Source organism: Juglans regia, chromosome 10, assembly GCF_001411555.2.
Source record: "Juglans regia cultivar Chandler chromosome 10, Walnut 2.0, whole genome shotgun sequence".
In the NCBI taxonomy this organism is placed as follows: Eukaryota; Viridiplantae; Streptophyta; class Magnoliopsida; order Fagales; family Juglandaceae; genus Juglans; species Juglans regia.
Genome location: NC_049910.1, coordinates 2,062,264 through 2,074,528, shown reverse-complemented (window position 1 = coordinate 2,074,528; position 12,265 = coordinate 2,062,264). Strand labels below are relative to the sequence as shown.

Sequence of the window (12,265 nt, the reverse complement as noted above, 5' to 3'; positions counted from 1 at the left end):
AGTAAGATAGATGCGAAAAAAGACGGATTACAGTTTGAACTAACTCCAGTAGACTTCAAAATTTGTGACGGCAACACACTTATATCTTTTCAGTCACAAATGTTAGATCTGAAAGGTCTAATTATGGTGAATTTGGTGATTTGGTATGTGTGTCGAGAAGAGATGCTGGAAAACCACGCGTAGATGTGGGTGGCATGTGAGAATCACGCGGGATGATTTTTGCAAAATCACCACTTTTCTCTAAACAATTTTCGACCTGTGAATTTACTTGTACTGTGTGTGTCTCTCAGAAGTTGTCAAAAAGTTGTAGATCTATCTTTTTCGACTTCAAAGAAAACAAAATAAAACTAAGCAAAAGAAATAATCGATATATAAGGTGGATGAATGGAAGAATGAGGAAAGTTCCTCCTCCACCTCCCCTTTGGCAAAAATTAGATCTGAAATCTTTAGATTTTTATGCGAGAGAGAGAGAGAGATGGAGGCGCTAGGGTTACATTCATTAATTTTTTTTATTATTGTATTTAATAAGTATCAGATAAAACATATAACTTTTTGTTTTCTTTAGTTGAAGGCGATGATCCATGAGTATTTTGTATTAAATACATGAATAGCATATTTATTGAAACTATTTACATTCATATCATATTTTTATTAAAATTAATTAATTAATTTATATTTTATACTCCTTTATACATTATATAAATACTTAATTTGCATTAGAAATTATTTTTTATTAATATTAAAATAACCAATTCAAAATTTTCATAAATGGTCCGATTTAATTTATTGAATCACCCAATTAATTGTGTTATGGATGTGTATCGTACTCTTGTTAATGACTTCCAGCAACCTGCACCAAGAAGATAATGGGAGCTCAGTATGGTGAGAGACACAGCCAATGACACATCCAATACCTAAGTTAGAACATTGTTAAAGGACTATTTGCAATCCTCAGGGTCCTAAGTTACATTTAGCGTGTGTTTTCACCTTTATTTATACATGTTGAGTGCCTGACTGAAGTGACTTATTTTAAGGCTTGACATTTTCTAATCCTTACTGGACAGTAGACTGTTAGGGCTTCAGGTCCGCTGCCATGCCTGGAGGAATTGATACACCCGAGATTTCTCGTCTGTTACTCTTATGTTTAGCAAGTGAGAGTACTCTCACTACTATTTTTTATTTTATTATTATTTTTTATCTATTTTTTTACTATTCATTATTTTTTATCTATTTTTTACTACTATTCAATATTTTATTATTATTTTATTATTATTTTTTACTACTATTCATAAACATTCTCAACACTTCTCACTGCCTAATCGCCACCAACGATGTTTGGATTAGAATTCTGCATTAGTGTGTTTGGGTGTTCGTAGTTTTGGTTTTTGCTAAGTGGGCTCTTGATTTTGGGTTCGTGGGCCTTTGAGACGGGAGGTCTAGCCCATTTCATTTAAGAGAATATTCGACCTAATTAATAAAAGCTTCGTTTGTTTCATAAATATAATTTTTTTAAATTTTAATATAAAATATAAAATATAATAAATAATTTAATTTTTTTAAATTTTAAAAAAATAATAATATTAAAAAAATAATATTATAATAATATTAAATAATTTAATTTTTAATATTAAATTAAATTAAATTGAGATGATAAAATATTATTAGACGATTCCGATTTAAATATAATTCGAGCAAGTGGGAGGTGGCCCCAATTACATTCCCTCCACGCAAGACAAGTGTGACAAAGTCCAACTTAGATGGAGAAATCCAATTTTGTTCAGAAGAAGGATAAAAATGGAAATTAAATTATTAACAAATAGTAAACGTGTCTTTCTTTCCTACTGATGTCTGGTCAGGTTCGAGGAAATTCTTCATTTCTTCTCAATCTGAATTCCTACAGCGCTGGAAATTATTATTCTCCACCGACGCAATAAAAGAGAGTCAAAGAAGCAAAGCTGAGGAGGAACCCATGTCATTGGACCGCTTTGGGTGGCTATGATCACTTTTTGAAGATTATGGTCCACTGGCTCCTAAATAACCATGAACAGACCTTGCGGGTGGGTGGGCGTCCTGTGCTTCAACAACTACCCTTTTTCATGACCCAAAAAAAAAAAAAAAACTCGACTACCTTTTTCTGACCAGGTGGACCGTCTCCTCGGTGTCAAAATCGTCATTCCAATTTTCATTCCCACTTTTTTTTTTTTTTAATGTTTTGAGGAATTCAAAGTCATTATTATTAATCATTGATTTTGATTTTGTCGTCTCAAATTAAATTTATTGAAGTGATATATTTTAAGTTAGTGTTTATTTAATAAATTATTTATTTAAAGTAATCGATAAATAAAATTATTTATAATGCTTGCGAAAAAAAAAGATATCAAGATTAAGATTATGAAGTCTTTAATCACATGTAATAGTTCTGCATCCTACAAATCGAAATAACCGTTACTAATAGAGGAGAAAAAACAAGAGAGAGACAAAACATTGGCTGCACACGTATGTAGGAGGAGGATGGCGCCTCGAAGTACGGTGGTTCCTGAGCAAGTACTGGATTTGGCGCATGCGAAACGTAGGCTTCCACCACTCCTTTGGCCTCTCTTTACAAATTACTCCGACCCCATTTTTTGTTTTATTGTTATCTTTAATTTGTACGAACAAATATTCTTGGGATCAATATGTGTTCTTTCTATTGTTTATTGGCTTCAGGTTTATCGTCTGAAAACAAGCGAAGAGACCCAGATATAAATTCGTTTGTTTCCATTATCCTATAGCCAGACTTTATACAGTTTTGAGAGAAATACAATCTCTTTGTAAGTATTAAAAGCTCTTCTTTTACTTCTTTCCTTTCGCAGAGGGTTGAATTGAGGTTCAGGTGTTTGATTTAATATTCTGATGAAATCTTGAATCTCTGGCACATGTCTGTTTAACATGCCGGAGTTCGTTCGTCATTATCCATTTAAAAGGTTTTATGCCGGTTTTCTGTCGTAACTACCCTTTTTGGATAATAGGTGGTTATGTTTTCGATGCGAGGATGTTGGGTTGTTGTTTACTTGGTGATGATTGTTGCTCTTTTCTACTTTGAATTGCTCCTTACATTTTTTTTTAATGTATTTTCGTTGTTTCTGATTTTAGGGATGTCAATCATAACTTTTTTTTTTACTAATGTCTGGTTATGAAGTTCGATTTATTGTAAGCAATGCCTTGGGGGTAGCTTGTTATGAACGGGAATGACATATTGACATGTACTTTCTTCCTTATAATAACTCTGAAAACTTGGATATGATGGCATTGGGCTGTGCAGATTGTGCTCAAAGAGATTGAAAAAAAAAGGAAAAGAGATTGTGCTCAGATGAAATACTTAGAATAATTAGAAGGGGAAGTGAAATCATTCAAGGGATAGATTGAAATAATAGTTCTATTCCCATTGATTTAATATTTTTTTAATGGTATTGATGCTGATTTTATCTGGCAGAAGTATTGCAAATGACTACTTGTATACCTGCTGGAAGCGGCAACTTGCATTATAGTTCGGCACTAAGCAAGGGACATGGCTGTAGAAAAACTTCTTGGGTGTCTGGTATAGCATTAAAGAGAAGTACCCAGAAAGAGCTTTCATGGTACACATTGGGTTTCTGATATTTATGTTTTACAGAACTGCTTTTATTAATCTATAAACACAGCTCAGAAACTTATTTTATGATAGCACCGAGACAGTTCCATTGACTGTATATTATGTCTTTATTTTTTTTCTTACACACTCGCGTTCTGAATCTGTGGAATGCTTTTTTTGTCCTGATCTTCCAGGTCATGTAGTGTATCAAAATTCTTGCGGTTCCAAAGGTGTAATTTTTCCCAATCTCCATTTGGTGATAATCAGAAGCCCCTTAGAACTGTAACTTCATCTTGCTTGAGAGATGGTTCCACAAAGTATTTTGATTTTGCTGTCATTGGAAGTGGAGTTGCTGGCCTTCGTTACGCTCTTGAAGTTGCAAAACATGGAACTGTTGCTGTGATTACCAAGGATGAGCCTCATGAGAGCAACACAAACTATGCTCAAGGTGGTGTTAGTGCTGTGCTTTGCCCTTCAGATTCTGTGGAGAGTCACATGCACGACACAATTGTAGCTGGTGCTTATCTGTGTGATGAGGAGACTGTCAGAGTTAGTTTCAAAACTTGTGATTTTATTCTATACATATCATTCATTTCTGTGTTCTGATCTCTGGTATGAATTTATAGCATTGATATTTCAAGGGTCATGCTGCATGGCATATTTGTTTATAGCTCATAAGTGTCTGTTTGAGACTATAAAAGAAAATAAAATTAACTGGGAACACTCGTATTGAAATATTACGTGAATGATACATTATCCCACGCCCTCATTTTTTGAACCCTATTAGAGTTAGTACACTGAACTACAATTAATGCCCTTGATTTATATACGATGAGATTTTTTTTAAAAGCTGAAAATGATATATTGTTTCTTTGAATAAGTTTGCATTAAATGAACATTTCCATTATGAAAAATAGAACCTGCAAACTTTGGGCATGTTATTTGGTTGTGTTTGCTCTCTCAATATTGTCTCATTGAGTGTCAATTACCATTGCCTCTTGCATAAATGGTTGAGCTTTTTATCAAGTTTGGTTATGTTATCCAGGTTGTCTGTACAGAAGGACCTGACAGAATCAGAGAATTGATTGCTATGGGTGCCTCATTCGATCATGGAGAAGATGGCAATTTGCATCTAGCAAGAGAGGGGGGGCATTCTCATCATAGAATTGTTCATGCTGCTGATATGACTGGAAGGGAGATTGAGCGTGCTCTACTAGAGGCAGTTGTCAATGATCCAAATATATCTGTTTTCGAACACCATTTTGCAGTAGATTTGCTAACTTGTCAGGTCACTTTTTCACAATATTTTATAATGTTTGTTTCACGTTGCATTTTACATGCTCCTATATGGTACCCTTCTGTCGAATGATCTTAAAAAAGAAAAATTAAGCATATCTTGGTTGTGGGTTTAAGACACTGTTTCAACATATGATATTAGCTGAATTTTCTTCTGGACTTCATTATTTTATCTGTGTCAATTTGACATACACAAACTTTGACACCACCATAGTTTGAATACCGGCATTCACTAAAGAGAGTCTTTTGCCAATTGCAGGATGGTTCTGACACAGTATGTCTTGGTTTTGACACATTGAATACTGAAACATTAGAGGTGAAGAAAGAATTTACCTCTTAAAGTTTCTTAAATTCTATGTGGCAATATTTTTCCAAATAAAAGTATCTATTCTGCAACCTTTGTTGTTTTGTATTTTTCAGGTGATAAGGATTATTTCAAAGGTGACTTTACTTGCATCAGGTGGTGCTGGACACATGTATCCGACAACTACAAATCCTCCGGTAAATGTTTTCACACTTCCACTGTATAATGTTGTAAGTGGGGTTTGACTCTCCAATTGCTTCTTAATGATGATGATGCTCTCATACATGGCCAGAATAAAAATTGTTTTTGTGTCTGAAAGAATTATTTCTTGTGGTTCTTTCAATGTCAATGTGTCAAAATCTATGATTCAAAATATTACAAAGATTTATATATGCATACATTACTTCTGATATATATATATATATATATATCACTTTAATTAATAGATGCGTTGAACTTTTAATATTGTTGAAATCTTCGCTCACCGTAACACTTCTATTACTGTATATAGTTTTAGAAACATGGAGTTTTGTCTTTGTGAAGTTACATCATCCTCTTCTAACTAAAATTTTTTGAAAGTTTCAAGGTCTAATCACATCTGAATTAAAAGGTCACTTCATTCTCTTTCAAATCAAAATTTTGAAGCTTAAAAGTCTCATCAAATATGAATTTCATCAATCTTATGAGGCAGCAGTCAAGACAAGAATTCAGAAATTACTAATTTTGTCTTATTTTGAGTCAAGCAGAACAAACTGAACGAAAAACTGCAATACATAAAGTAGCAACAAAGAAAGTCATTTCACTAAAGTGATATTGATGGGATTCTTTACTTAGCAGGACAAAATTATACTCGGGTTCAACAGATAGTCTTGCATAGCTATAGAAAAAAATAAACCCGAGAAAGAGTATAAAGACACAATTAATCTTATCATTTGACGATATGGTAATAGATTCTCTTACTCTCTCTCTGTTTGTTATATTAATTTCATCCATTATTGTTGTAATACTCCGTTTAGCATTCGTTCAGATACTACTATAATTCTACCTATATCTGGTGGATTCTGACTCCACGTGACAGTAAAACACCATCTAAAAGATCTAGCCTGTTTGATCACGAGTTTAATTCTCTGTTTTCTACTTTATGCTCAATTGGTTCTTACAGGTTGCCACTGGAGACGGAATGGCCATGGCCCATCGAGCTCAAGCTGTAATATCCAATATGGAGTGAGTAAATGTCTTTCAACTTTGTTTGAAATTATAAATTCTCCCGGATAAATGTCATACAAAACTGTTTCGAAGTAATCATGTAAGAATTCAGGAAGAATTTTGAAGATCCAAATTCAAACCCACAATGCCTATTTTTGTAACATTTGAATGTGCAAGGTCATCATTTGGGATGGTGAGTGGAATTGGGGAATATATATATATATATATATATATATATATATATAGCTCAATACTGGATAAGCTACTTTGCACTTATATAGGGGCTTTGAAGAATGAAACCCATCCTTTTCGCCAATTTTGTTAAGAGTAATTGCATTAGCTTGTGATTTTAGATTTCCTAAATCAGGATTACACCTCTGCTTACATGGCCACAAATCATTTTAGTATTAGAAGATCTCGTTTACTGTGTAGACAATAGGATTTTATTGATCTTTATATATTGATATAATGGAAATTATATTTTCTTGGCATTATTTTGTTGCTCAGATTTGTGCAGTTCCACCCAACTGCCCTAGCTGACGAAGGCCTTCCCACGAAACCAGCCAAATCTCGAGAGAATGCATTTCTTATCACTGAAGCTGTTAGGGGTGATGGAGGCATTTTGTACAATTTAGGAATGGAAAGGTTCATGCCCTCGTATGATGACAGAGCAGAACTTGCTCCCAGGGATGTAGTGGCAAGAAGTATAGATGACCAGCTTAAAAAGCGGAATGAGAAGTATGCGCTCCTAGATATAAGTCACAAGCCCAGGGAAAAAATTCTCTCACACTTCCCCAACATTGCTGCTGAGTGCCTACAATATGGCCTGGACATAACTCGCCAACCAATTCCAGTGGTTCCTGCAGCTCATTACATGTGCGGGGGTGTCCGTGCTGGACTCCAAGGGGAGACAAATGTGCAGGGCTTGTATGTGGCCGGTGAGGTTGCATGCACAGGTTTGCATGGAGCAAACCGACTTGCTAGTAACTCATTGCTTGAAGCGCTAGTTTTTGCAAGAAGAGCTGTCCAGCCCTCAATCGATCACATGAAGAGCTCCAAACATGATCCCAGCGCTTCAAATTGGTGGGCAAGACCAGTTGTTCCTTTGGTACTTGCAAGTGATGCTATGAACAAAGTGGAAAAAATGACGAGGGAAGTAAGGAAAGAACTGCAATCAATCATGTGGGAATACGTGGGAATCGTTCGGTCAACAACAAGGCTGGAATTTGCAGAGCAAAAGATTGGTGAGCTGGAGGGGAAATGGGAGGATTACTTATTTCAACACGGTTGGGAGCCAACAATGGTGGGGCTTGAGGCTTGTGAAATGAGGAACCTTTTTTGTTGTGCAAAGCTCGTGATTAGCAGTGCCCTTGCTAGGCACGAAAGCCGTGGACTCCACTACACCATTGATTTCCCTCATCTGGAGGAAAGTAAGAGGCTGCCAACAGTTATTTTCCCCTGTTCATCAGTCAAGAGTACCTGGAGTTCACGACAACTATCCAGGCAGCCCTTATAGCAGTCAGCAACTCAGCCGCGCTGGCAAGATTCGCATGTTTAGGTCTTTTAAGAACTTCTCATTGTTACGTTTATATGATCATAAATTTGATCATTTAAATTTAAAATAATTGCAAAAAGGTGACAAAATGATTATTACAATTCACTTGGACACTTTAAAATTTGGAATACTTCCTCTTTCTTCACTTCCTCTCGTTTCCTCTATGCTTAATTTATTATAATAAATTTCATGAAAAATATTACAATCACATTATCAAGTTATATCTGAAAGTTAAACCGTCGAGGTAGGTTGAGAGAGTGTCTTTGAAAGCTTGTCTTCTGTCGTTAGAGTCAAGTTGAAGAAGCTTCATGATAGGATAGTTCTCAGTCAAAATAACTTTCAGACAAAGGGAAGGGCAAGGATGCTATTAGATGCTTGTTCAATTTCAGTTGATCAATCAAAATTGCATGACAATATTTACAGGTCTTTCACCTCAAGACAATTGCAGCCCAACTACCGCCACCAACTGTTTAAACGCCATATTGGTGACGGAGCGGCGGAATCGAGCATCACAGATGTTATATAACAGCTCCTGGGTGTTGAAATCGTGAAGATTTGGAGAACAAACTAAGTGGCTGTTGCACCAATCATAGAAAATGAAGTTCTATCAACTTTGAAATTGATAAAAACGATGTCACACCATAATGTCGATTAAAAAAATGTGACAGAAAACTCATCAATTAATGTGCAAGAAAATATGAATGCGACTTCTGTTGACACCTGATACTTGAGTAAACAATTTGAACGAGAATCTCCTCCTAGCTCCTATTATTGTTTGATTATTTTTCCCAATTTGTCAAACACCAATCTAACAAAACAACCACACCTAAACCCTCTTGTGAAAGATATTTTACAAAGAAGCATATGTACACCAATCATCATTACAATACCATAATACCATTGTCATTTATGATCTCAGGGTTGGTGTCAAGCAGTGCAACCAGTGATATGGTTTTCCTGTTCCGGACTCTGCCTGCTTCTCTCAACAACTCTGCTAACCTCCGCCTCTCATCATCCACGTCGGGATTTGCCGTTCCAAGCTTCTCTTCTCTCATGCCAACGAGATGTTCCAAAATTCCAATGGCATCATCCAGCCTGTCAAATTTCAAGTTGAAAAGCACAGAGATAATGTTATGAAGAATAGGTAAACTTAACCAGTGCTTGGATTGTGCATACACCGTGTCATATACTGTGTTGATGGCCAAAAACACGAAGCAGAGGAAGAAGATCAGAGGCAATACGGTAACAGTGCAACACAATAAAAACTCACATCAATCAGTTTGCTAAACAGTAACAAAAGAATGATACCTGCCCATTGCGTCGTAAGTGCCAGCAAGATTGCTATAGACCCCTAGTGTATCGGGGTGATATGGCCCATATTCCTTTTCCAGAATACTCCTTGCTTCTTCAAAAAAATCTGCAGCCTCGTTTATTGCATAGCGCTGCACGCAGGCAAGTCCCATTTGGTTAAGAGCAATCCCAAACAGTGGAGATTTCTTCTCTCCACTCACCCGAAATTTCGAAATGGCACTTTTCAAGGAGTTGTAAGATTCGGAGTAGTTCCCCATCATAAAATACATGACCCCCATCTGGGCCTCAATTCCTGCAACTGTGTTTTGTTGACCAGGGGCATCACCAAATATTTTTAAAGCCTTCTTGAGTAGCGTTTGTGCCAGTTCCAATTCATTCATGGATTGATAGATAGCTGAAACATCAATAAGACCACTAGCAATCTCTTCTGAGGGGATCCCTGGATTTCGCTTTCTATAGATTCGAAGTGCATTTCCACAATAGGATTTAGATTCCTTGAACTTCCCGATCTTATGGTACAAGTCAGCCAAACGCACAAAAACTGAGGCAACGGCGGGATGATTCTCTCCTTTTGCTGATTTAAAGACTGTGACTGCTTTTTGATAAGAAAAGACTGCTTCGTCATACCGAGCCAAGGATAGATACGCATCTCCAATGCTGCAATCAATTGAAGCCACATCTATATCTTGGCCATTGGCTGACATGGCCATGCTTGCTAAAACATAGTGCTCAAGAGCAGCTTCATAGTCTCCCTTTGCGTCACAGATCAGTCCCATGAGCCTCCTATCTGCTGCTTCTTCGAGAGAAGCAGGAAAACCATTCTCACTGTGGATGTCAAGAGCCATCTGGCAATGCTTCTCGGCCTCATCAAACTGCAATGCTTGAACATGGGCCTCTGCTATATAGCGACACGTCTCACCAAATCGAGGGTCTGTTTCTCCCAATACTTGCCTTTGGATTTCAAGACCTGCTGTATACAACAGAATTGAATTCTCAATCTGACCAAGCATTGCATAAGTATCACCTAACTGCATGCATCCAGCAAACTTAGCTAGCGCATCATTTTGGCCATCCTCTATCACAGGGATGTCAATTGAGCGCTCGAGAACCGGAATTGCTTCGTTGTATTGGCCTAAGCTGCAGTATATTACTGCTATAACATGCAAACACATGACCAGCCCCAAACTGGGCTTCCCATTTGCACATATCTCAAAAGACTTCAATGCCCGAAGAGCCAACTCAAGAGCTTTCTGAGGATTTTCACCAGAAGAGATCATACCCCTACTTTGTTTAAGCAAGAACGGGCCAAGGTCTGGGTTATCTAGTCCTGCCTCAAGAGGATCCTCAAATCCATCCTGAAATTTTGCTCCAAGTAAAGCAACATTTCTCTGCTTTTTAATGGCAAAAATTGCATTTATTTTACTTGAATTCTTCTCATACCTCTTATCAATTGGAGACCTCTCATGTGAAGATTTACTCCGAGTACTTGATTTTGCTAATGCTCCAGGGTCCATTTGCAAGCGCGGAAGCTGCTTAGGACTCGCGGATCGAGTCTTAGCCTTCTTGGTTGACTTTTTAGTCATGGACCCGTTTTCTTTCTCTGGGGTCAAGTCCCCTCCATTACTCTGCTTATTTTCTGTGAGCACCTCCTTTGTTACCTCAAATTCCACACTAGCTCCAACAAGATGACGCAATTCTGAATCAATCCTTGATTCCCACCCGTATGACACAAAGCTGGCCCTCGAGGGTGACTGATCAGAGCTCTGCATCTCACAGACATTGTGATACAGCTGCTCGATAGAGGTGTCGATCGCACCATCAGCAGCAAGATAAATGGAGTCACTTTGAGCACTTTGTGAACTCAATGAACTTCTTGGAGAGCCTTGCTGGGTATACCCTTCCTGATTTGATGCGTGGCTGCCACTGGATTCGTGCTCTGCCTCACCAACCCCATATACAGCATCCATAGCTAATCCAGGCATAAACCTAGAATGGAATAGTGAAATAAAACAGAAAACAAACGCAGTTATCAGAGAGGAATAACAAAGTAGAGCTGTACAGTATTTAAGAATGAATCCTAGCTGTGAAGCCTCCCATTAGCACATCCCAAATTATTGTTCCTATTCCTGAACTATGTTCCCAAAATCATAATAACATATGTTTTAATCAGGCGCATGAAAAATCATATAATGAAAACCCAGAAAAGAATGCAATTCGACAGTTTTAGCTAGTGGGTTCCTTGCCAACTTGATAAGTACTTGTAATACAATGATCAAGAACCAGACATTGAGGAACAACACATAAATCCAACGAAAATTTTGAAACAGTAACACAGTCACCAAACTGAGTTAGAAACATACCTTAATAATGTGCCAAGAAAAAGAAAGTGAAGATGGTTAGACTTTTCAAGTTCTCTGGGTGTTATGTACAGGCAGAAAGAGAGAGGATAGGCATGGGGAGGTGATATGCCTCTGAATGCTTAAATACGAGATATGGAGGTGGAATTATGAATGAAGGGAGGGGACAAAATGGGTGAATTTTTAGAGAAAATATATGTATAGGCGTGGGGTTGCAGAATTTGGAAGTTGAAGCAATGAGGAAGGCGACCTCTCTCCCACCCGCATCGCAAGTCCCTCGGCCTCGAGGGATTCAAAAGCAAATACATACAAATAGTTAGATATTAAAGTAATTAACCATAATTTGGCGGTGATAGTTAGCAAAGCAACTTGGCGGGATTAACGGCTTTTCAACTCCAAAAGGACGTGTGGAAATGATATGCTGACAGCGCCTTTGTCCCAATTTTTTAAAGAATTTCTTTCCGAAATTACAACGTGTCAAAAGCAGGTTTCTGCTTTTTTGTTTAATGTAGTCCAATGATTGGATGCTTTTGCAGGGTAACAGCCGTACAAATTCTCGTAAAAAAAGTAGATTTTATTTTAAAAAATATATATAAATATATATTTTTTATTAATGAGATGAATGT

At 37.1% G+C, this 12,265-nt stretch overlaps 2 protein-coding genes across 3 annotated transcripts; one reads left to right on the top strand and one right to left on the bottom strand.

The window, feature by feature from the left end:
• Nucleotides 1–2,425: 2,425 nt before the first annotated feature.
• Nucleotides 2,426–8,116, top strand: LOC108997122 (L-aspartate oxidase, chloroplastic-like). 2 transcript variants are annotated; one of them, XM_018973265.2, is made up of 9 exons: nt 2,426–2,569; nt 2,707–2,810; nt 3,476–3,617; nt 3,805–4,159; nt 4,656–4,898; nt 5,166–5,222; nt 5,327–5,407; nt 6,373–6,434; nt 6,924–8,116. In XM_018973265.2, the coding sequence occupies exons 3-9, from the start codon at nt 3,484–3,486 to the stop codon at nt 7,930–7,932; spliced, it is 1,941 nt and encodes a 646-aa protein (XP_018828810.1). In that variant the 5' UTR covers nt 2,426–2,569; nt 2,707–2,810; nt 3,476–3,483; the 3' UTR covers nt 7,933–8,116. The 2 variants fall into 2 exon arrangements, with proteins under 2 accessions (XP_018828810.1, XP_018828809.1); XM_018973264.2 differs by having other exon boundaries at nt 3,473–3,617.
• Nucleotides 8,117–8,651: 535 nt separating this feature from the next.
• Nucleotides 8,652–11,916, bottom strand: LOC108997131 (protein KINESIN LIGHT CHAIN-RELATED 2-like). Its single transcript, XM_018973276.2, has 3 exons — nt 11,643–11,916; nt 9,280–11,268; nt 8,652–9,066 (listed from the first exon to the last, which is right to left on the bottom strand). Exons 2-3 carry the CDS (start codon nt 11,262–11,264, stop codon nt 8,853–8,855), a joined length of 2,199 nt encoding a protein of 732 aa, XP_018828821.1. The 5' UTR covers nt 11,265–11,268; nt 11,643–11,916; the 3' UTR covers nt 8,652–8,852.
• Between the last annotated feature and the right edge of the window lie 349 nt (nt 11,917–12,265).